Source organism: Eubalaena glacialis, chromosome 6 (genome assembly GCF_028564815.1).
Source record: "Eubalaena glacialis isolate mEubGla1 chromosome 6, mEubGla1.1.hap2.+ XY, whole genome shotgun sequence".
Classification (NCBI taxonomy): domain Eukaryota; kingdom Metazoa; phylum Chordata; class Mammalia; order Artiodactyla; family Balaenidae; genus Eubalaena; species Eubalaena glacialis.
Genome location: NC_083721.1, coordinates 41,387,623 through 41,414,381, shown reverse-complemented (window position 1 = coordinate 41,414,381; position 26,759 = coordinate 41,387,623). Strand labels below are relative to the sequence as shown.

At 35.5% G+C, this 26,759-nt stretch overlaps 1 protein-coding gene across 3 annotated transcripts in view; it reads right to left on the bottom strand.

The window, feature by feature from the left end:
* Positions 1-26,759, bottom strand: part of ZNF654 (zinc finger protein 654) — a 91,237-nt gene that overhangs the window by 57,032 nt on the left and 7,446 nt on the right. For 2 of the 3 annotated variants that reach the window (XM_061192986.1, XM_061192985.1), the window contains exon 2: positions 11,947-12,092. In XM_061192986.1, the coding sequence (XP_061048969.1) occupies positions 11,947-12,092 (146 nt within the window). Of the gene's footprint in view, positions 1-11,946; positions 12,093-26,759 lie in introns of those variants that run through there. The other variant, XM_061192987.1, reaches the window with a different exon arrangement.

Below are 26,759 nucleotides of genomic sequence, written 5' to 3'. Positions count from 1 at the left end.
AATATCAAAAAAAACAAACAACCCAATCAAAAAATGTACAGAAGACCTAAATAGACATTTCTCCAAAGAAGATATACAGATTGCCAACAAACACATGAAAGAATCCTCAACATCACTAATCATTAGAGAAATGCAAATCAAAACTACAATGAGGTATCACCTCACACCAGTCAAAATGGTCATCATCAAAAAATCTAAAAACAATAAATGCCGGAGATGGTGTGGAGAAAAGGGAACCCTCTTGCTCTGTTGTTGGTAATGTAAATTGATACAGCCACTATGGAGAACAGTGTGGAGGTTCATTAAAATACTAAAAATAGAACTACCATACGACCTAGCAATCCCACTACTGGGCATATACCCTGAGAAAACCATAATTCAAAAAGAGTCATGTACCACAGTGTTCATTGCAGCTCTATTTACAATAGCCAGGATATGGAAGCAACCTAAGTGCCCATCGACAGATGAATGGATAAAGAAGATGTGGCACATATATACAATGAAATATTACTCAGCCACAAAAAGAAACGAAATTGAGTTATTTGTAGTGAGGTGGATGGACCTAGAGTCTGTCATACAGAGTGAAGGAAGTCAGAAAGAGAAAAACGATAGTGTATGCTAACACATATATATGGAATCTAAAAAAAAAAAATGGTTATGAAGAACCTAGGGGCTGGACAGGAATAAAGATGCAGACAGAGAATGGACTTGAGGACAAGGGGAGGGGGAAGGGTAAGCTGGGACGAAGTGACAGAGTGGCATGGACTTGTATATACTACCAAATGTAAAATAGATATAGCTAGTGGGAAGCAGCTGCATAGCACAGGGAGAGCAGCTCAGTGCTTTGTGACCACCTAGAGGGGTGGGATAGGGCGGGTGGGAGGGAGACACAAGAGGGACGAGATATGGGGATATATGTAAATGCATAGCTGATTCACTATGTTATAAAGCAGAAACTAACACACCATTGTAAAGCAATTATACTCCAATAAAGATATTAAAAGCAAAAAAAAACCAGACACTGGGAAAAAAAAAAAAAAAAGAACTGCTTTTGCTGTATCCCATAAGCTTTGATATGTTATAGTTCCATTTTCATTTTTCTTAAGGTATTTTAAAATTTTTCTTTGACTTGTTCTTTGACCCACTGATTGTCAGTAAGAATGTTGTTTAATCTCCACATATTTGTGAATTTTCCAGTTTTCTTCTTGTAATTGATTTCTATTTCCATACCATTGTGGTCAGAAAAGATGCTTGAAATGATTTCCGTTTTCTAAATGTACTAAGACTTGTTTTATGGACTAACATATGATCCATCCTATGCATTTGAGAAGAGTGTGTATTCTGTTGCTTTTGGATGGAATATTCTGTATGTCTGTTAAGTACAACTGGTTTAAAGTGTCGTTCAAAGCCAATGGTTCCTAACTGATTTTGTCTGGATGATCTATCCATTGATGAAAAGTGGGGTATTAAAGTCCCTTACTATATTATATTGCTTGTCTATTTCTCCCTTTAGGTCTCTTAATATTTGCTTTATGTATTTAGGTGCATCTGGGGGAATTTCTTTTAAGATTTCTGCATAAGGAGCAATGAGCAAAATTTTGTCAAATTTTCAACAACTACAGATGTATTTCGTATATGTTTTGTTTTTGTTTTCTTTTTCTTCTTACTTCAGTCCACAGTGAAAGCTGACAGTATAATGCTGTAGTCTAGTTCTGTGAACCAAAGCTAGCAGGGGAAGGAAGGAAAAGTTAAAATGTTCAGATCTGTAGTTTTTCAGGGATCTGACTGAGCATAAAATTAAGACATTCAAATATTAGAAAAATTCAAACATGTATTTACTTCCTTCATAATGACTATATACATGTTCTTCTAAAGAATAACACCAATCTTCCTGATAGCAGCAGAAATAGTAACACCTTTTAGTCTACTGCTTTTTCACTCTAGTTTTACTGTATCCACACTGATCAAGGCAATTATCAAGCTTTCCTTCCTTTAGTTAGATCAGAAAAAAATAAATACCATTTTTAAAACTACACACATACATCCTTCTAGATTTTGATACATAGTATGGATGAGAAGAGAGTATGTCATCACCCGATCACTTTTCACTTCTGCCAATACAAATATACCACTTAACAATCCCTGTATCTCTTTGTCATTAAAATAGTCTCAACTACTTCACTCCAAAATTAACAAAATGAGTAATAAAAACCAAAATTACAAGGAAAAAAGACGCCAGTCCACAACTAGCACCAAATGAAATGTTGAGCATCTAAACATGGCCAATATAAATAAGTGCACATAGGTTTGTCTAATTTGACTTTAAATACAACAAATCCTGAAAACAAAATATTCTAATGAAATAGTAAAGAAAAACAAAACAATGTTGAGAGAAGTTAGTAAGGGAATTTAATTAAGACCGCCAATGGCCTCAAAAAGGAAGACATCTCTTCCTTAGAGAGAGAAAACAAAGAAATAGGCTAGACAGCCTTTATTTCTCTATAAAATAAACAAGGTTCGCTTTCCACAAATGATTAGTAAAGATGATGGACACAAAATTGGAGACGGTTTTGAATAAGTGTTGGTCAAAATAATTTAAGAGTCTAACCTTACACCTAAAGGAACTAGAGAAAGAAGAACAAACAAAACCAAAAGTTAGTAGAAGGAAAGAAATATTAAAGATCAGAGCAGAAATAAATGAAATAGAAACAAAGAAAACAATAGCAAAGATCAATAAAACTAAAAGCTGGTTCTTTGAGAAGATAAACAAAATTGATAAACCATTTGCCAGACTAATCAAGAAAAAGAGGGAGAGGACTCAAATCAATAAAACTAGAAATGAAAAAGGAGAAGTTACAACAGACACCGCAGAAATACAAAGCATCCTAAGAGACTACTACAAGCAACTCTATGCCAATAAAATGGACAACTTGGAAGAAATGGACAAATTCTTAGAAAGGTATAACCTTCCAAGACTGAAATAGGAAGAAATAGAAAATATGAACAGACCAATCACAAGCAGTGAAATTGAAACTGTGATTAAAAATCTTCCAACAAACAAAAGTCCAGGACCAGATGGCTTCACAGGTGAACTCTATCAAACATTTACAGAAGAGCTAACACCCTTCTCAAACTCTTCCAAAAAACTGCAGAGGAAGGAACACTCCCAAACTCATTCTATGAGGCCACCATCACCCTGATACCAAAACCAGACAAAGATACTACAAATAAAGAAAATTACAGACCAATAGCACTGATGAATAGAGATGCAAAAATCCTCAACAAAATACTAGCAAACAGAATCCAACAACACATTAAAAGGTTCATACACCACGATCAAGTGGGATTTATCCCAGGGATGCAAGGATTCTTCAATATACGCAAATCAATCAATGTGATACACCATATTAACAAACTGAAGAAGAAAAACCATATGATCATCTCAATAGATGCAGAAAAAGCTTTTGACAAAATTCAACACCCATTTATGATAAAAACTCTCCAGAAAGTGGGCACAGAGGGAACGTACCTCAATATAATAAAGGCCATATACGACAAACCCACAGCAAACATCATTCTCAATGGTGAAAATCTGAAAGCATTTCCTCTAAGATCAGGCACAAGACAAGGATGTCCACTCTCACCACTATTATTCAACATAGTTTTGGAAGTCCTGGCAAATAGCCATGGCAATCAAATAACCATGGCAATCAGAGAAGAAAAAGAAATAAAAGGAATACAAATTGGAAAAGAAGAAGTAAAACTGTCACTGTTTGCAGATGACATGACACCATACATAGAGAATCCTAAAGATGCCACCAGAAAACTACTAGAGCTGGTCAATGAATTTGGAAAAGTTGCAGGATACAAAATTATTGCACAGAAATCTCTTGCATTCCTATACACTAATGATGAAAAATCTGAAAGTGAAATTAAGGAAACACTCCCATTTACCACTGCAACAAAAAGAATAAAATACCTAGGAATAAACCTACCTAGGGAGACAAAAGACCTGTATGCAGAAAACTATATATAAGACACTGATGAAAGAAATGAAAGATGATACAAACAGATGGAGAGATATACCATGTTCTTGGATTGGAAGAATCAATGTTGTGAAAATGACTATACTACCCAAAGCAATCTACAGATTCAATGCAATCTCTATCGAATTGCTAATAGCATTTTTTACAGAACTAGAACAAAAAATCTTAAAATTTGTGGGGAGACACAAAAGACCCCAAATAGCCAAAGCAGTCCTGAGGGGAAAAAAAGGAGCTGGAGGAATCAGACTCCCTGACTTCAGACTATACTACAAAGCTACAGTAATCAAGACAATATGGTACTGGCACAAAAACAGAGATATAGAGCAATGCAACAGGATAGAAAGCCCAGAGATAAACCCACACACCTATGGTCAACTAATCTATGACAAAGGAGGCAAGGATATACAGTGGAGAAAAGACAGTCTCTTCAATAAGTGGTGCTGGGAAAACTGGACAGGTACATGTAAAAGAATGAAATTAGAACACTCCCTAACACCATACACAAAAATAAACTCAAAATGGATTAGAGACCTAAATGTAAGACCGGGCACTATAAAACTCTTAGAGGAAAACATAGGAAGAACACTCTTTGACATAAATCACAGCAAGATCTTTTTTGATCCACCGCCTAGAGTAATGGAAATAAAAACAAAAATAAACAAATGGGACCTACTGAAACTTAAAAGCTTTTGTAAAGCAAAGAAACTACAAGCAAGACGAAAAGACATCCCTCAGAATGGGAGAAAATATTTGCAAACGAATCAATGGACAAAGGATTAATCTCCAAAATATATAAACAGCTCATGCAGCTCAATATTAAAAAAAAAACAAACAACCCAATCCAAAAATGGACAGAAGACCTAAATAGACATTTCTCTAAAGAAGAAATACAGATGGCCAAGAAGCACATGAAAAGCTGCTCAGTAACACTAATTATTAGAGAAATGCAAATCAAAACTACAATGAGGTATCACCTCACACCAGTTAGAATGGGCATCATCAGAAAATCTACAAACAACAAATGCTGGAGAGGGTGTGGACAAAAGGGAACACTCTTGCACTGTTGGTGGGAATGTAAATTGATACAGCCACTATGGAGAATAGTATGGAGGTTCCTTAAAAAACTAAAATTGAATTACCCTATGACCCAGCAATCCCACTACTGGGCATATACCCAGAGAAAACCATAATTCAAAAAGATACATGCACCCCAATGTTCACTGCAGCACTATTTACAATAGCCAAGTCATGGAAGCAACCTAAATGCCCACCGACAGACGAATAGATAAAGAAGATGTGGTACGTATATACAGTGAAATATTACCCAGCCATAAAAAGGAATGAAATTGGGTCATTTGTAGAGACGCGGATCAATCTAGAGACTGTCATACAGAGTCAAGTAAGTTAGAAAGAGGAAAACAAATATCGTATATTAACACATATATGTGGAACCTAGAAAAATGGTACAGGTGAACCGGTTTGCAGGGCAGAAACTGAGACACAGATGTAGAGAACAAACGTATGGACACCAAGCGGGTAAAGCGGCGGGGATGGTGGTGGTGGTGCTGTGATGAATTGGGAGATTGGGATTGACATATATACACTGATGTGTATAAAATGGATGACTAATAAGAACCTGCTGTATAAAAAAATAAATAAAATAAAATTCAAAAAAAAATAATTGAAGAGTCAGGAAGTAATAAGAGTTGTTACATGTTGTAGAGAAAGGATATACGTACTGATTGGGGCCTACAAGACTAACACCTTTTGTGGGGCCTGGCACCACTGAAAAAAAATGGCACTTTCGAATTAGCCTTTCTTCCTCTGATTTCTAGGCTGTCTCCTAAATTAGTTGAAGCCTGGACTTAAGTTATAAATGTAATCAAATAAAACATGGTTTAATATAGTAGAGACTGAAGTTAGGCACAAATTCAATGAAATATGGTACAATTCAGCAACATAATCAGAAAGGGTCACTGATCTCTCATGTAATACGTGTGGTCCATGATTGTCTAGTCACTCTAAACAAGAGGCTGAGTATACGCACTTTGTTCCATGAAAGAGAAGGCCCTTTGGTCTTCTCTCCCTATGCAACTTGACATATATACTTTTAGTGTTTGCCACTGCATATACTAAATGCTACTAGCTGAACTAGTTCCCTCCTTCAGTGGACTGTGTGGGTCCTTGTGGACCTAATGGCTGCCAGGCAAATTACTACTTCCATTACTGAACCCTGCCTGGAATGCTGAAATCTATGAACGTTTACTTTCCACCTGGCTAAAAGAGGCTAGAAAGGCAGCATTAAAGCTTGCTTTTATGTAAAACTTATAAAGTCTATGTTCTCTGCCTGAAGGTCCGCTTAGTTTCAGGGTGTTTGGCTTTGCTCTACCTGGAAAACTTAGAAATCAGTATTTAACCAATCTAAAACAACAAAACAACAGGAAAAATAAACAGTCAGAACTTAAGTAACTCAGATTTGCAAAAGCCCCCTAACTTCTCAGGCCTCAGTTTTCTTATCTATAAAAAAGGAATTAATTTGAGGTCCTTTTTAGTACCAACACATACATACATACACAGCAAAATCTTCATTTCTTTAGAAAATATAGCTTACAAGGAGAGTCAACCCAGGTAAAATTATAATTAGTCAATTTAAGACAATTCTCTACATAACCATTCATTTCCATAAAATTTTAAAAAACACTCAGGTATGAATAAAAACAGAATCCAGTTTCCTTCTCTGTAAAGAACATCTTGGAAAAAGTGTAGTTTTTAGAATCTCCCAGTCTACAGAAGGCAGATCTTCACATACGTATTGATTTACAAGGTGGGTATAGGTTTTTATGAAGGTAGATATACAGACCAGACAAAACTACCAGAGAATATAGTAGTTTTATGCTTAACATATAACATATATTTTATACGCATATATTATACATATATATATTAGCATGAGACAGAATGTTATAAACATTACTTCTTTAGCTCACCTATATATTTTTTAAGTGAATAAAACTTTTAAAATACACTATATATATCATAAACAAGAATTCTACAAATAGATATGAGTTATAATGAAATCCATTAATAACCTGACATCCTGTCCAGGCACCTTGAACATTCTGTTTGCCATTCCTGGGAGTCTCTTTTGCTCCTTCATCTAATTTACTCCCATCATTCCTTCAGAGCTCAGCTCAAGTTTTAGTTCACCGAGCAAATTTTCCCTGACAGGGAAAGGTCCCCTGTTAAACTCTCTCACTGTACCCTATAATTCTTTCATACTTAACAATACGTACTAGTGGAGCTGCTTGTGTAATATCTTTTAGCTCTGTAAGGTTTTTAAAACAAGGACTCACCAATCTTATTTTCTATTTTATCTCTAGAACCAAGCACAGAGATTTACAGAATGAATGAATGAATAATTATGGAATAATTGTTAGAAGAATTTTCTGGCTTAAATATTTCAATAAAATAGAACACTGTTCCAGACTCACTAACTTTTAATGGCACCACCATATGGCCATTTCCCCATTTTTCTTCTGGTATTAAAAGTACAATTATCTTTTCCACTAAAATAAATTCAAATAATGCAGAAAGTTTTCTTTATAAGAAACATTACTATTTAACAAACCACTAAGATAATTTACTTTCTTTTGCCCAGTGCTGTCCATCTTAGATAAGATTTACCTTTGCTTAATACATTATTCTTTTCATGAGCAGTAGTAAAAAAAAAAAAAAAAAAAAGCAAGCAAGCAGTGAAACGTAAGTCAACAAATGACTTAATTTTTTTTTAAAAAAGTACTTTTGAAAGCCTTAAAAACATTTTCACATTACAACACAAAAGTTAACAAGATGATACAGATGAAAAGGGGGAAATATCCAAATAGGCACTGAATCAAGAACAATACTTCTTGCTTACAAATAATGTATTTCTTTTAATACTTATTTATTTTCCTCAGAAATCAGCAGAGAATAATTGAAACTGCTTCGGTAGCTTTCAAAATATCATATAAAAATATTCTTTGTAGTGACATCCATTATTTTTGTCTACTTAGCCAGCTCTCCTCCACATTACCACATTCACTTCTTGAGGAAACTGCTTATCCCTCCAACATTTCTATGGTCCTCACAGGGCTGCCAATGTAGTATCCTCCTTTCCCCTAGCCATCAGGTGGGCCTGCTATCAGATAGCCAAAAATCTTACCATACTCTTCTCAACAGAGTGATTAGTTCAAGCAATGGGCACATAACCTCAGCCAGGCCTGAGTTCCCAAAATATTTTGGGGAATAGAAGTAGGAGCAGAGGGTTTCTTCTCCCTTGGTTAATAAAGTAAACTTAATCCCAGAATTGTCAACAGCCCTGAGAGAATGAAGCCAAAAAAGGAATGATGGAAAGGAAGAGAACAATTCTAGATATTTTATTCTCTAGATTCGGGAAATCCTGAAACTAGTTCTACTCCTTGCTTTTCCATGATTGAGTCATCTAATAAATCCCTCCAAGCCCTTCTCTTTTTGTTTAAACTAGGCTGGGTAGGATTTGTCAATTATAATCAAGAAGTCCTAATACTTCCCATACTCATTTAGGCATCGCAAAAAACAATCTATTTTTTAAAAATAATACATATATTTTTAAAACTGCTGTCCTCTTACAAGTCTAAATAACGTTATATTCTAAACTCTTTCCCCCCCACAATTTTTTTTCAGCTTTACTAGGGTATAATTGACAAATAGAAACTGTATATATTTAAGATATACAAATTGATACATAGTGAAATGATCACCACAATTAAGCTGGTTAACATATCCATCACTTCACATAGCTTCTACAACTTTAAATATATATAAACTTTTAAAGAAGCACAGTGTACATGCACTCTTTAAAATTTTTATGCATATATGTAAATCAAAAAAACATAAAAGTTCACATATATTAAATTTACACATCTTCAATATTTAAAAATGCTAAGTGTATAGAAAGGCTTCAACACTCTCTCTCACTGCCAATGACCCAGAGTTAACAACTTTCAGTATTTTTAATAGCTGGTGATAATAAGCTTTGCTAGTATTTCTTGATTTACCAATTTTAAATATTATCTCTTAACTTCCTGCTGTGACAGAAGATAATTAAACTCCTCACACAAGTACATCCTCCCAACAGTTATTCATTATTATTTCCTCTATTATTTATCTTTGTAACTTTACTTACACCTTTATTTATGGTTTCATGTACTGACACTCCATTTTGTAAAATAAGAATTTTAAGGAAGGATATTAGTGCCCTTGTCCTTCACTTTCAACTTGTAATTTCCATCAAATAGTCTTATATTGAAAGGTTAATAATTGTCCTCGGTTCTGTAACGATAATTATTTTTGTGCTTTAAAAGTTTGAAGTCAATAAGCATCATTTACATGAAGAAAACTATATATAAATAACATTCAGTGAATATCTAAGTAGTTTGCTATGACTCTGTGTCCTTTCCTGTTCAGATTATTTTTTCTAATTGCTTTTTTATTTCCTTTGCCTTGTCTACTTTTATCACTACCTTAAATGGTTCCAAATTCTCAAGGTTAGTTTCAAGTCTCCATTTTTACTGGATATTCCCCTCTTGGAGGTGACATATCTGTAAGACCTACTATTTAGCAGTGACCCTGGAACTTCTCTTCCGTCTACCTTAAGTAAAAGCTACTGTTTTCTAGATCCATTGTCATCTGGTCTTTTTATATTATACCCCATTTTTCTGGAGTACATTCTCTAATAACTTCCCAAGAAAGAGTATGTGGACAAATCAATCTCCTAGGTCATTACATGCCTGGAAATATTGTTTCTACTCTCACACTTCACTGACAGTTTGAATGAGTATAAAATTCTACACTGAAAATAATTTCTCTTCAAAACTTCAGAGACATTGATTCATTATATTCTACCACCCACTGTTGGTTGTATGAAAACCAATATCAGTCTGATGTTTGTTCCTTTGTAGGTGACCTAGTTTTTTCTCTCTAGAAGGTGTTCAAATCTGTTTTTTCATTCTTGGTATTTTCAAATTGCAAAATGATGTATTTAGCTGAGTATTTTTTATATTCATTGTGCTGAGCACTTCTTGGGCTCTTTCGGTCTGGAAGTTTATGACTTTTATTTCTGGGAAATTCTTTTATTATATATTTATTTGAAAATTTCCTCCAACATATATTCTCTAAATTCTTTTTCTGGAACTTCAGCTAGTTAAATAATGAACCTCCTACATGAAGTCACTGTATCAGTTTTTTTCTGAGCATTCCTTCACTTTGGTTTTGTTTTACATTCTGGATTATTTCTTCAACTTTACCTTGCAACTTTCCTACAGAATTTTAAATTTTAACCATCACATTTTTTTAATTTCCACAAACTTATTTTTAGTATCTCTTTATTCCTGTCACACAGCATGATATGTTGATGTTTTAATGTCCTACAAATCTTCTCAACTCTCTGAAAATGCTAATTATAGATTTTATATTTCTCTTTTAAATTTTTTGTTTTCAACCTTAACAGTATTTCTTCCAGAATTTTTTGTTTGTTTGTTTTCATTGTATTTTTTTCATGTTGAAGGCATTCCCCAAATGTATGATGATTCTTGAATATCCATTAATATCTAAGAATAAAGCCACAAGCAGTTTAATTGGGAGCCCTGTGAGCATGTCTAGAGTTTGGTGGCTGGTAAGTTTTTCTTTAGGGTAATTAAGTGATTAGGTAGCTGTCTCAAGAAGAACCCTTAATTGCCAGAATACAAAGGTCACTGCTCCAAAGTCATTTAATTTCATTAGAGAAAAAAAGAAAGTATCAATGCTGTTTCCCCACCCTACCCAGGCCCTAGGGTCTGGTGAATGGCCTGAATGGAAAAACTGCAATTAACTCCTTTATCTGTATTCTCCCAAAGTGTCTCATTCCCTACTCTCTATTTCATACCTTGAATGTTCAAATTCTATACCTCCCTAGAATTCCAACGGGAAGGAGGCAGGACAGATGGTCTTCCTCCTATCTACCTCCCTAGAATTCCAAGGGGAAGGAGGCAGGACAGATGGTCTTCCTCCTATCTTATAAGGCAGAGGATAATTTTGTTTTATATGCTACCCAGAGTTTCAAAAAATGTTTTACAAATAATAAAGTATATACACCTACATAAAAATAAATATATAAAACAAGAGTTTCACAAAATAATACTTATCCCATGAGACACACTCTGATATTTTCTATTGTATTTTGTAATGTTGATAAATGAATTCACAACCCACTAATGTGATGTGAGTGTAATGTGAGGAACAAAAAAAAAAAAAATTAAGTTGTGACTTGCTCTGACATGTTTCAAAGACACTCCTCTATCTGTTTTCTTTCCCAAAGAAAATTGTTGAAATCTTTTCATTCACTGATGACTCTTCTCTATTTTCTTTTCACTGTATTTCCCTCTTTTACTTCTTTACTATTTTAGTAGGATCTAGGAGGGCAAAAAGGATAAATACAAGTGCTCAGTTTGTGATCTTTAACGCAAAGTCCTTTACAAGTATTTTTAAAAACCAAAGTTTCCTAACCTCTTTCTGGCCCGATTTAAGATCCCTCTGCTAACTATGATGGCCTCAATTGCTGCTGGGATTTACCATTAAAGTTTGCCAAGGGAATCTGGGGAATTAAAAAGGAAAGGAAAGTGCCAGTAGTAAACCTAAGAATCTATATAACAATTCCACTTAACTCTAAAGCTAAAAGTAAAATTGTGGTTAAATGTTCAAAATTAAACCTAAACACTTAAATGAAGAAATAGAAATCTTCTTGAGGGAAGACTTTAGGAAAGGTTCCTTCTGCAGAGAAAATAATCAAAAACCAGTTCTCAAATATATCAAGAAAATACTTTCATAAGAAGTAAAGAGTACTTACAAAGCAAGGCTACTCAAAACATATTGTACGTGCTCACATTCATCTGGGAATGATGCACTGGCTGATGTAAAACAGCAAAGTGCAGTCTGAAGAACCTGAAGCTGTGGCAAAGGGACCTGCCATCTTCCAGCATAATCTTCAACCACCTGATAGGGAAGCAATCCAAAAAGTACATTATTAGAGAAAATGTTAAATTTGGATAAAACTTACCAGATAAATTAAAACATTAGTTCAGCATGAACACATGATTTAGGAGGGGGAAAAAGTTCTTTATTGTTTAGTTTCATGGTACACATCTGAAAATAAAATGAACTATTATTTGAAAATGTGGAAAAGAAATATAGTATATAAATGACCACACGGTTCAACTGCCAAATCTTTACCAAATGTTGTAACAAATGCCTTCACATCCCATATCTAGTTTTTGTCAAAATGCCAATTATCAAACATTAAAATAGCTAGACAGTAGACTATAGTAATAAAGAAAATTAGAAATGAGCATGCATTATTATTATCATTATTATTTACAAGACTGAACTCTAAACATTCTGGCAACAAATGAGTTATTATAGTGGTGTGATACTCTGATTAGGAAAGTTTAAACTGTACCATACTGAGGAGAAAAGAATACAGAATATAATCAGTCTTGGCTCTGTCACTTAACTAGTTTTATGAATTGGGTATGTCATCTTCCTTCTCTATGCATTAGTTTCCTCACCATAAAATGGAGATAATAATGCTTATCTTGCAGATTTACTCTGAAGCTAAATTGGGAATAATTTATGAGAAAACATTTTAGAACTATCAATTGCTGTAAAATGTTAATTATGATCTCTCATATGCAAGACTGCTGTATTAAAACTATTATATTCTAGAAATTCATCTTATAAAACAGGTTGGCAAACTATGGCATATAGGCGAAATTCAGCCTGCTACACATTTTTGCATGACCTACAAGCTAAGAAATGGATGTTACATTTTCAAGTGGTTGAAAAAAACATTTTGTGATGTATGAAAATCACATGAAGTTCAAATTTCAATGTCCATAAAGCCTTATTGAAACATAACCAGGTTCATCCATTTACATATTATTTATGGCTGCTTTCCTGCTACAACAGGTTGAGTAGTTGTGACAGAAATCATATGGCTCACAAAGTCTAGAATATTTAATATCTGACCCTTTACAGAAAAAGTTTGCCAACTCCTGATTTAAAAGCTGGTAAAACTAGAGCAGAGTAGAAAAGCCAAGAACATTCAGAGCTCAAGGACTTTTCATACTAATCACTTCCTGTTGGAGATAATTTTCCATGAGTCTCTTGTATTTCCACAGTTTTTTAAAAGAGGCCCTGACTGCCTTCATCCTTTCAAAGATGTTTATAGGAAACAGCCTTGAAAAATAGAGATGATATCCATGATGCCCCTGTCCAAAGCAATGTGTCTCTCTGGAGCAAAGGTAAGGCAGATATGCTTGCAGACCATTATAAAAGATTAGGACTCCCTAAGCTTGGGGTTCGTAAGCTGTGATATAAACTTACTATGAGTTCAGGATCCACCTGGGCCATTCACATCACCTTTGTGACACTTGAGGGGCAAAGGGAACCATCATGAACTTGAAGCACATGCTGCTTGCTGTGCCATGAGTAACAGAGTCTGTTATCTCTGACCCAGGAGTTTCATGTCTTGGGCCAGCATTTGTGAAACTGTGGCAATCTACCTTAGATAAAATCCCAGACCCTTCACAGTTGTTTGACAATTCCAAATTGTATTACCAGGTGTCTAGCATGTCTCCAATGTTTCTAGGAACATGTATGGATAAAGAAGAAAGCAAGAGAGTATTAGTTCTGTGAACTTGTATCCCCCTTCTGTATCTAGTAGTCCTTACTAGCTGGGAAGTAAAAACTACTAGTAACTATGATGACTCCAAGTAGGACAAATTTTTCCAAACCACCACAGGTTAAAAAAAAAAAAAAAAAAAAAAAGAAGAAGGAGAAGATAAATGGTGGTTTCCTGGCTTTAAATTTTCTCTTCACTAAAGTGTTTGACCACCTTTATTGCCTCTTTTTGGCCCCACACCACCATTCTGGTGCCACATAAAGAACAGGTACCTAACAGACTCACATTTTTTCTACCTTTAATCCCAAATAGTTTGCCCTAATACATTTCTACTTACAACCTTATTCACTTCCTATTTATGGGCTGGGTTTACCTCCTTAGAAGAGAAGCTTTCTACTTTCTCAGGTTCTATTCTCATTGTAGCTTCCCTCATTCACCAAGATTCGGCTATTAATACCCTGCCTGATCCAGCTGAGCTCAAACCTAACACAATAAAAGTACTAGTGCACAACACCTCCAGTAGGTTTCCCACAATACCCTTGAAGGGACATAAACAAAACTGGCTGAAATTTACATACAGTTGGCCCTCAGTATCTGTGGAGGATTGGTTCCAGGATCCCCCACCCCATACCAAAATCTGCAGATGCTCAAGTCCTTTATATAAAATAATGTATTTGCATATAACCTACACACATCCTCTCATATACTTTAAGTCATCTCTAGATTACTTATAATACCTAATACAATGTAAATACTATGTAAATAGTTGCTAGCGCATAGCAAATTCAAGTTTTGTGTTTTGGAACTTTCTGGAATTTTCTTTCCAAGTATTTTTGATCCACGGTTGGTTGAATCCACAGATGTGGAACCCACAGATACAGAGGGCTGACTGTATCTTCTTATACTGTTTAATGTCATGCCAGACACTAATAATTCATTATAACATTCACTATAACACTACTTTTTAAATATTTTCCTTAAAATATGTAAAACTATACATTACATTGTCTTTTTACTTTGAAAGTTTTCTCCTGCATTATAACTGTTATCATAAGCACTCAGGTAATGAGAGCTGATACCATGACATCATAATCTGAATGTGCTCTACCAGGTCATTGTGCAGTGAGCAACACATCTTACATTTGTCATTTTCTTTGGTATTCTAATAAGTAACAGTTTTTACTGTTACTATGTAAAGAACTGCTGTATAATTACATTCTTAAGAACATCATCCAAATTACTACAGACTGAAATGTGTCCTCCTAAAGTTCATGTATTGAAGTCTTAACCCCAGTGTGACAGTATCTGGAAATAGGACTCTTAGGAAGTAATTTAGGTTAAATGATGTCATAAGGAAGGGGTCCTAATCAGATAGTATTGGTGGCCTTATAACAAGAGGAAGAGAGGAGAGATCTTTCTGTCCCTCTACATGCATGCACTGAGGAAAGGCCATGGTGAGGCCACAGAGAGAAGGCAGCAGTCTGTAAGCCAGGAAGAGCGTCTTTGCCAGAACTCGACCATGCTGGCACCCTGATCTCAGACTTCTAGCCTCAAGAACTGAGAAAATAAATTTCTATTGTTTAAGCTGCCAAGTCTGTGATATTTTGTTATGGCAGCCAGAGCTGCCTAATACACAAATGTATAAAAATAATACAAACGTAGCAGTCTAGGAACCCCTAAAGTATCACATAAAGTGATTGACTAAAATATGATTATCTGTTTCTTAACTGAATTCTCCTTTTTTCTAATGTAACAATGAAGACTACCAAACACTAGTTTGTCACTGAGCAAACAATCCTCTTGATTTCTAAATCCAGGTAATAATAGACTAGATCATTAACACAGTTATCACACATGACTTTACTTCTGTTAGCTGGACATTCACATCCCTGTCATTTTCCTACCTGAAACCTCCCATTGGCATCAACTTTCATTATATCAAACACTTCACAGGTGTGTGGAGCTGTTCACTAATGTTAATTTCATTACTTGTTTACAGTGAATCCACCTACTTTTAAAATCTGATTTACAAACCATGGCCATGATCGTATGTGATTAGCCACATCACAACTACCTTCCATTCTAAGAGCTTCAAAAAATGCCTATAATACATGCCAATCTATGCACTGAATAAATCTTGTTAATCTTCTAAATACCTAAAATAAACATGGTAAGAAACATTAAGTTAGCCTTTTCCCCACCCCCTTTCAGTATGATTAGGTTATTCATTTGTAATATACCTACCATATATATATATATATATATTTTTTTTTTTTTTCCTAGCTCTGTCCATTGAGAGGGCCACAGAGCAATGACACCTCAGTAGCAACATACACACTTAGGGCCCAAATCTTGGTTTCTAAACACTATTCTCCAATATGAGGAACTTGGGGCTCCTCAGGCACAAGGAACTTGGGCTGCTCAAGCCCTCCTCCGGCAGGGATGGAACAGGGAAAATATCAAGATAGGACTAAGTAATGAAATGCTGAAACAGTGATGGAATATAAGAACACGGGAGCCAACCTGAAGGTGCTCCAAGCAGTTAAAGCTAGAACAATTTGAGCAACAAAATAAATGATGATAGTATTGGACTTTAATCCATGGAACCAGATAAATATCCATGAGTCCCTACAAATAATCAAATTAATCAATAAGTGTAAGAGACAGCTCTTCCTCACAGAAGAAGACTAATTAATAAACATAGAACAAAAGAGAGAAATAGAGAATCACCATTAGGCAAATACTGTACACAGCAATGAATGTTGCAGACAAGATCCATGCAACAATGCTAATATTAGTGGGTGAAAAGTTTGAGGAGATGCAGGATTTGCAGTTTCAAAGCATCTCCCGCAAGACCGTTATCAGCTACAAACAGATAGCAACTTTAGAGTGGAGAAACCCCACAGACACAAACTTAACAAAGTCATCAAGGTAATATCACCAATAAGTAATAAAGCATATTATTATCATAAATCTCTTGATATGAAGCCCCAAGAAATACAAAAGCATTTTTGTGGTACTTTTGCCAAAAATGTATAAACTCATTCCAGTCATGAGAAATCACCAAACAAACCCAAATTGTAGGATATTCTACCAAAAAAATTGATCAGTACTCTTCAAACATGTTAAGGTCATGAAAGGAAAAACTGAAGAACTGTTACAGAATGGAACAGACTAAGGAGAAATAATAACTAAATACAATGTGAGATCAGAAATAACACCCTGGAACAGAAAAAGAGCATTGGTGGAAAACCAGTGAAAAGTATCACTCCCAGAAGACTCTCATCTCCCTTCTTGAGTATGTTGCATCCATATGGTATGAGGCAGGCCAGAGTCCTCCCTGTGGCTGCCTGAGTATCAACTTAAAGACCCAACTTTTCTCTTAAGTAGGTCCAAAGGTAAGTAGTAGGCTCATTTTAAAGGCTTTAGATCAATTTTGGTACCTGTCAATTTTTCCTTTGATTCCAAACGCACTAGGGAGAGTAATATACTAAATGCTCCCTGTATAAACATTAAAGTTGGCACACAGACAAGGGAACCCCAAAATATATGGAAATATATATGAATATCAAATGAACATGTTGGGTGAACAAATGTCTTCGTTTGCCTGCAGCTGGTGATATCCACAGATGTGTGTGCACATGATAATGTCTTAACTAGCATGGGCTAAGCAAAAATCTGCATCTGACTTCAATTTAGCATGGCCACTAAGGCAAGAGAAATAAAAGCAAAAATAAACAAATAGGACCTAAACTTAAAAGCTTTTGCACAGCAAAGGAAACCATCGACAAAAGGAAAAAACCTATGGAATGGGAGAAAATATATGCAAATGATGCGACCAACAAGGCATTAATATCCAAAATATGCAAACAGCTCATACAACTCAATTAAAAAAAAAAATCCAATCAAGAAATGAGCAGAAGACCTGAAAAGACATTTTCCCAAAGAAGACATACAGATGGCTAACAGACACATGAAAAGATGCTCAATATCGCTAATTATAAGAGAAATGCAAATCAAAACCACAATTAGGTATCACCTCACACCTGTCAGAATGGCTATCATCAAAAAGTCTACAGATAACAAATGTTGGAGAGGATATGGAGAAAGGGGAACCCTTCTACATTGTTGGTAGGAATGTAAATTGGTGTAGCCACTGTGGAAAACAGTATGGAGGTTCCTTAAAAAACTAAAAATAGAAATACCATATGATCTAGCAATTCCACTTCTGGATATATATATGGAAAAAAGCCCACAAAAACATTAATTCGAAGATACATGTGCCCTGATGTTCACAGCAGCACTATTTACAATAGCCAAGACATGGAAGCAACCCAAGTACCCATCAACAGATAACTGAATTAAAATGTGGCATATATATACAATGCAATATTAGTCACAAAAAAATTTAAAAATACTGCCATTTGAGGCAACATGGATGGACCTAGAGAATATTATGCTTGGTGAAATATGTGAAAGACAAATACTATATGATATATGTAGAATCTAAAAAATAATACAAATGAATGTATATGCAAAACAGAAACAGACTCACAGATACAGAAAACAAACTCGTAGTTACCAAAGGGGAAAGGGAAGGGGGGAGGGACAAATTAGGGGTGTGTGATGAACAGATACAAGCTGCTATATATAAAAGAGATAAGCAACAGAATATACCATAAAGCACAAGGAATTATACCCATTATCTTGTAATGACCTATAATGGAATATAATCTGCAAAAATAATGAATCATTATGCTGCACATCTGAAATTAACACAATATTGTAAATCACCTATACTTCAATTAAAAAAAAAAAATTAGCATGGCCTGGCCACAGATGGTATTGCAGGTGTGGCTGAGGCAATAATTATTGAATTTTTTAAATGTCCATTAGCCATATAGGTTTTTTAGATATTAGTAGGTGGAAATCCTTTTTGTTCATTCTGTCTGGTTTCTCAACAAAGACTACAAGCCAGAGGATTAAACTGAAAAGCTGGTTAAGTTCCATATGGGTCTTAGCACACTAGTGTGTGAGTGTCTAGACTTTAAATTGTTAATATTAGTCTTAGATCAGCTGACTTAATTCTGTCCCTCTTAATTTTGTTCTCAGAGAACAGCTCTTATATTCATGTGACTTGTCCAAAGGCTTCTAGAGTCACTGTCATAATATAATCTCCAGTAACTTCTGAGATTGATATGTACACAAATTTAATCAAAGCTATAGATGTCAAGATTTTATCTGAGTTCAGTGAAGATGTCCAGTGGATTTTATTAAGTGCAGAGATAAAGAAGGGTCAAGGTTCTTTATTGTTTAGGGCATAAATCACTTTCCTAGGATGAGGAAGAAGGAAAGTTCAATGGAATTATTACAAAGTCAAAGCCAAAAGGGAAACTTAAAAGGCCTATACCTCAAAAACTAACTTTAGGTACCAGGTTTGCTTAGTCTCAAGAAGAACTAAATTTGTTTTAAAAAGATGATAAACTTTCAATTAAAATAACAGTGGAAGAGTTAAAATAAATAAATAAAAGGAGGCCATGCTAAGAAGGAAGAAGAGAGGGACTTCCTTAAAAGTTCAGTCTCAGAAGCTAGACTAGTCAGATATGAAAAAAGACAAAGGAAATATATATACCAGAACTATGTGTTCCTAAAGATGGAATGGGGGAAAAAAGTATTTTAGTTGCTACTCATCAGAAGGGAAGGGTGACTGATTCCAAAGGTATCTAACAGAGGGATAGCAGGTAACTGTAGGATGGAAATCTCAGTGAACTGAACTGGAAATTCAAGTATGGTCAGATGGTATTTTAAAGAAATAGACAGAAAGTACATAATAAAAGTGAAAAAACCACACCATGAACACTGCGACTGCTATACAGTAACATAAAATATGTACAGATTTGAAAGGTTAAAAAAAGCTGAGAGATTACCTTTAAATACCTGAAGAATTTCAGGTGCATTTCAAATTACTAGTTATTACCGAGGGCAACGTATGGTATGGCACGGTGTCACAAAGAAAAGTGCCCCAGGAACTCAAAGTTAGGCCTCAGGGAGTGGACAAGGAAAAGCAAATCTGAAGAAAAACAAAGTAAGAGGTCAGACCTAGGTTTTATGTTGAGCTGGTAAGACTTCCTTAAACCTGGGAGAAGAGAGTGGGAAAAATCTGTTTGATAATGAATGCTTTTTTGATAAACTCAGAATTCCTTGACTTTCATCTCTGACATTATGGCAGATCTTACAAGACATAATTGAAGAATAATAAAACCTAAGCCCAAAAGCAAAGAGAAAGGGAAAGGAAGACAAGAGGGGCCAAACTTAAGAACAGGCTAAAATATAAACAAAAACAGAAACCAACTATGTTTATCTGAAATGGCATATCCTATTATTGCTGAAAGGAACGTGACAAAAAGGAATGTTTACACTGCCAATGAGGTAGAACAAATTATGTAAGGCCTATAACAGTTAAAAGCAGAATAAAGAAAGGGTCTAGAGAAGCAAGTGGCTGAAGAGATACTGTCTTTACTGGGCTTCTATGAGTGCAGACATCAGAAACATTAAAAGCAGCTTCATTTCAGGTACCCATTTATGGTTATTATCCAAATAATACAAATATGGGACACAAGAGGAGTGCTTTTATGATTTTAGCTCAATAGGCCTAAGAATTTCAGGGAAAGTGGCAAAAGCCAAGGTAGCACCGGGCTAAAAATGACTTGGCACAGGTTGGGGACACAGAAGTCCAGAGACAAGGGCAGAACACTAGAGCTATGGAAATTGCAAGGCTGGAGTCTTGTGGGGCCTTGTAGAGATTATACTTTGAGCTTTACACACTACAAGTAAGTGATACACTCTTTTCAAGAGGCAGTATAGAAATTGTGCCACTAAACAGAATCTATACTCACTGTAGCACAGGAGTACCAGGACAACACAGATAAAATGGAAAGTAAAAGCTTTTAATATAAAGGAAATCTAAAGGAAGAGACATCAAGTATGACCTGGTGCCTGCGGCTGTAATCCATGGAAATTTATAAACTCTGCAAGACAAATTCAGACACAGCTTTCGAGGAAGTAGAAACGTTCAGGTAAAGTACTTCCACCCCTCAGAAAAATATCATAAGCACACAGTGGCACAACCACTTGATGAATTTTCCCAGTAAAACTTTACAAGTTATAGACACTGGCAGTTGCCATAACTGACTGGCACCCTGGTAAAGTTGAAACCAAAACTGACTTGGTACCCTGTTTTTTGTGCACCCATCTTTCCTCTAATATCCATCTTTAGTGATATCACTAAATCCTACTGGCGAAAGTGATGTGAGTCAACTGTACTATGTACTAAGTTCAAGGAATTACTAGTGTTTCTAAATTTAATGGGTGTTGGCTGGGTAAAGTATTAAGTGTTTGCCCACTGACCTTCCGGATTCTTTAAAAAGTAAGATTGGAGGTTAAATAATTTTCCTTTTGAGGTGTAAAAGAAGCCACTCCCAGTCAGAGGAACACGACCAAGCTATAGCTCCTGAAAACTCCCCAGCCCTAACCAGACAGGCACACTCTGTCTCTGATTAAGCAATATTCCAGGAAGGCAAGAATTTCATATCTTAACCTCTTTGGGACTCTAGATTTTAATTTCTCTTTGTGAACTTGATAATGGGAAACAATTCATTTGATCCAAATGAAGTGTTTCTGGCAGACAAAACAAAGGCCAAGTGGCAGGAGAATAGTTATTCAAGTCGAAAGAGGGGGCAAAAACACTAGGGTAGCTGAAGGTAAGTAGTGGAGACAAAGAGTAATAGGGGACAAGTCAAAGAGTTAGACAGGGGCTGGATCACGAAGCCCTGCAGTCCATGGTAAGAATTCTGGCTTTGACCCTGAAATAGAAAAGCATGGAAGGTTTAGAAGAGACCTCACTCATATCTTTAAAAGGATCACTTTGGCTGTGTGCAGAAAAAACTGAGAAAAACTAAAAGCAGGGAGATAAAATTGTCCAGGGGAAAGACAACTGTAGCTTGGATCAAGGTCGTAACAGCCTTTACAGCAGTCAGATATGCCTTTTCTCCCTTACTAGATGATTCAGTTCCTTGAGGGAAGGGGTTGTGAACTTTTCCTCCCTAAATCCCCTGTAATCATTAGGATGAAGCTTTCCACACAGTACACAGCCAATGTTTTCTTTCAGGAATATCTTCTACAACACTTTTATGTATCTAGATCTATGCCTAAGATAATTAAGGATAATTCAATTGATTGATATTAAGAAAAAGTAAGTTATGTATATATTGTCAGATAGGCAAATATGCAGCATTTTATGACCACCTATTAAGTTATGAGCACTTAATAGTTGCTGAAGTTAAATTCAAAATATAAAAGAGAGGATAAAGAATCTCAATAGGGCTTCCCTGGTGGCACAGTGGTTGAGAGTCTGCCTGCCAATGCAGGGGACATGGGTTCGAGCCCTGGTCTGGGAAGATCCCACATGCCACGGAGCAACTGGGCCCGTGAGCCACAACTACTGAGCCTGCGCGTCTGGAGCTTGTGCTCCGCTACAAGAGAGGCCGCGACAGTGAGAGGCCCGCGCACCGCGATGCAGAGTGGCCCCTGCTCGCCGCAACTGGAGAAAGCCCTCGCACAGAAACGAAGACCCAACACAGCCAAAAATAAATAAATAAATAAATAAATTAAATAATTTAAAAAGAATTCCAATCTAGTAGGCAGCATATAAATAATTCCTTAACTTAAAAAAAAAAAAAAAAAAAAAGAATCTCAATAGTTAAAGGGCGACTTCCCTGGTGGCGCAGTGGTTAAGAATCCACCAGCCAATGTAGGGGACATGGGTTCAAGCCCTGGTCCGGGAAGATCTCACATGCCGTGGAGCAACTAAGCCAGTGTGCCACAACTACTGAGCCTGTGCTCTAGAGCCCGCGAGCCACAACTACTGAGCCCACATGCCACAACTACTGAAGCCCGCACGCCTAGAGCCCGTGCTCCGCTACAAGAGAAGCCACCGCAGTGAGAAGCCCGTGCACCACAACGAAGAGTAGCCCCCACTCGCCGCAACTAGAGAAAGCCCGCACACAGCAATGAAGACCCAATGCAGCCAAAAATAAATTAATTAATTAATTTAAAAAAAAAGAGTTAAAGGGCAATATATGTGGAATCTAAAATATGGCACAAATGAAACTATCTACAAAACAGAAACAGACTCACAGACATAGAGATCAGACTTGTGGCTGCCAAGGGGAAGGGGGAAGGGAGAGGGATGGACTGGGAATTTGGGGTTGGTAGATGCAAACTATTACATTTAGAATGGACAAACAACAAGGTCCTACTGTATAGCACAGAGAACTATATCCAATCTCCTGGGATAAACCATAATGGAAAACAATATTTTAAAAAGAATATTAAAAAAAGAATGTATATATGGTAAAACTGAGTCACTTTGCTGTAAGCAGAGATTGGCACAACACTGTAAACCAACTATACTTCAATTAAAAAAAGGCTAACTAGTAATTCAAAATAATAAAATTTTAACAATAATAAAAAAAAAAGAGTTAAAGGACAAAATGGCTTCAGTTAATAGTTTTTAAGAAACTATCAACAGAATAAGTAACAGAATAATTTATTTTTTTCAAAAAAATCAAGTTAAGAAAGGACTGCATAAGAGTTAAGTCCCAAAAAGAGATGCAGAAATAGCATATCTGCTCTTTACAAACACAGGATGAAATGTAGCAAATCAAAATAATAAAAAAGGATGAATGAGTTTTAAGGTTCTCATAACTCAGTTCTATCTAATTTTTTTTCACAACTTTCTCCCCGCTTGATTATGTTATGTACACTCACTATAGTGAATCTGGATACTTAAAAAAATCATCCATCATTTTCTGCCTATTCTGCCCACATATAACCACTATTAACATCTTGGTAATTTCTCTTTTCTAGCTGTGTGACTTGGGGTTAGCTGTTTAACCTCTCTGTGTCTCATCTAAAATGAAGATAAAAATATTATCTATCTCACAGGGTTGTTGAAAAGAATAAATAAGAAAGTAGGACATGAGCTGACATACTTTTTTTGAAAGGGCCAGAAAGCAGCTTATGGGCCATACATTCTCCATCTCAACTACTTAACCCTGCTACATCATGAAAGCAGCCATAGAAAATACAGAAGTGAAAGGGCAAACCCCAATAAAGTTTTATTTGCAAAAGTAGGCAGTGCTGCTTGTGTCACAATGGCTTACAGCAAAGGTTCATAACCTGTTGGTATGTTTGGATGATTGTGGTCTGTGCTTGTTTAGCAAGTTTTGAAATTCTTAAGAGAATGTGATAAAAACAAAAAAACAAAAAACCTTAGACCCGCTCACCAAGAAAATGTAAATACAACTTTTTTTGCAAATAATTTCAGCATTCACAGACTTCCTGAAGTACACGAATGGCCCCTACGGATTATCATCAAGAAATCCTGTTTCTAGTGAAATAGCTCATTTGATTTTTCTTTACAGCACTTTCCCCCTCTAAAGTACGGTGAGAATGGACCAGCCTATATTCAAACTGTATAATCCTGCTACAAACAAATTTTTCCACCTAATTTTTTTGTCATTGTACTTTATTTTCCTAGATCATTATATAGTCATTGAGGACATCATTTTTTAAGGTTGAATAATATTTTAGTTTATGAGGGTTGAAAAATGTTCATCTGTTTTAGGTGTTCTGGTTGCTTTTCCATTTTCAACTCATTCCTTTCATTAATTACAATTAATGCTATGATAAATCGCTTTAATCCAAATTTATATTTCCTCAGAAATTAATGCTATAAGTCAAAAAGTACAAATTATTTTTAAAGTTTCTAATATATTTTGATGAATTATGGTTCAGAAAGGTTGTGGTGATTTCTGCTCCCACCATTTGAAAATGAGATATCCATTTCACCACACTCTCATGAGCATGGAATATAAATCTTAAACTTTACTAACAAGTTCTATAATCTGAAAGATCTTTGGCAAAAGCTTTCAAAACATGGTAAAGGATAGATAATAAAGTCTAAAAATGCACATCCACTGTGCTCTGGGTTAGTAAGATTTCAAGATATTCAAGGTTGAATCTTAAATAATATGGAGAAACAAACTTTAAAATTTTAATCATTAAGAAAAACATCTAAAATATATTCCATACCCTCCAGCCTTCAAAACACAAGGTAATAACATAAAGTTAACAGGTCTGTAATCATCATAACTCTTGCATTTAAAAAATAACCATTATAGTGAACCACTGCTTCAGAGCGAAGCATATCCCACTCAGGTAAGTTGGGGGAAAAAATTAAAAGGCTGAGAATCACATCTTACAGGGAACCTCTGACAGCTTAAGTTCAATTTTTTTCCTCTCTTTTACATTCATGAACATCTTTAGTTTCTGCTGCCTTGAGTCTTTTTAAATCACTACTTTTACTTGGTCGATAATTGCTTAAGTATGCTGTAGTACATATCAATACATATGTACAGATGCTATAACAGATACCAAATGCATATTCCTAGATACAATATATGTGTATATTGGAATGGTTAAGTACACGGGCTCTTGACAGACGGGCCAGGATTCCAACCTGACTTAATCAAACCATTTAACCTCTCTTGGTCTTAAATTTCCTGATCTGTAAAATGAGAATAATGGCACATACCCTGTTGGGTAGTGGATTAAATGAGACAGAACAGGTGAAAGACTGATCACAGTACCTGACACATGAAAAACACTCAAAATATAAGTTATATACATATATATAGCACTCCAATAAAATAAATCTTCCAGATACTAAAAATGTAACACACACATATCAAATCACTGGCAACAATGATTAGCGAATATTTACAACATTTCAACTTTACGGGAACCAAAACAGATATGGGTTAATTTTAGTAAACTTTAGTTATAGAACTATATATTAATAAATTGTGTACATGTTTTATTGGGGTATCATATGTGTATACATATTTTCAAGGTACACAGAACAATGTTGTACACTTATTAATATCTACTGATACAACTACTTTTCTAACTTCTCCTTCTCCTTTCACTTCTCTATTTTACCACAAATGTAGCCAGAAAATGAGGATATCCCCTTCTTTCTCAAAGTTAATTAACTGATCAATTACAGTGTATCACTCAACTCTGAATAACTACTCCAGTCTGACTCCTGCTCCCATCGTTACATCAAAACAGCTCTGCTTAAAGTCACCAAAGACCTGCACGTTAATTCAATGGTTGTATCTCATTAGCTTTTGATGCCAGTTACTATTCACTCCATCCTGAAATATTCTCTTTTCTTGTCTTCTGTGACACCATAGTTCCCTGGTTTTCTCCAAGCTCTTTAATCCTTCTCAGACTTCATTTGAAGACTCAACCTCTTCTACCAGGCCATTTAACTATGGAGTTTCTGAAGCTTCACTTCTAAGTCCTCTTCTTTACTCACTCTATATTATCTCCTTATGTGAGCTCATTCACACACACGGCTTCAAATACCATCCACACAACTATGATTGACCAGATCTCACTTCTGAGCTCTGGATTATGTAAATCTAGCCATCTTTAAGATCTCTTCTTTGGTGAAGATACACACCTTAAATTCAACATGTTCAAACTAAACCAAAGAATCTCAGCCAAGTTCAACTTGCCCAAGAATGCCTTTTATTAGCCTGCACTTTATAGTATTATACCTTTTCTTCATACAACTTATCAAAGTTATACCTACATACAAAAACAGAGACAATGCCTGTTTATCACTATATGCCCAGTGCCTTATACAGTCATTCATCAGGATCTGGGAGACTGGCTCCAGGACCACCCCCCAACCCCTACCCCCGCCCACAGATATCAAAATCTACAGGTGCTCAAGTCTCTCATATAAAATGATGTAATATTTGAATCTGCACATATCCTCCCATATAGTTTAAATCATCTCTAGACTACTTAAATATCTAATGCTATGTAAATGCTATGTAAATAGT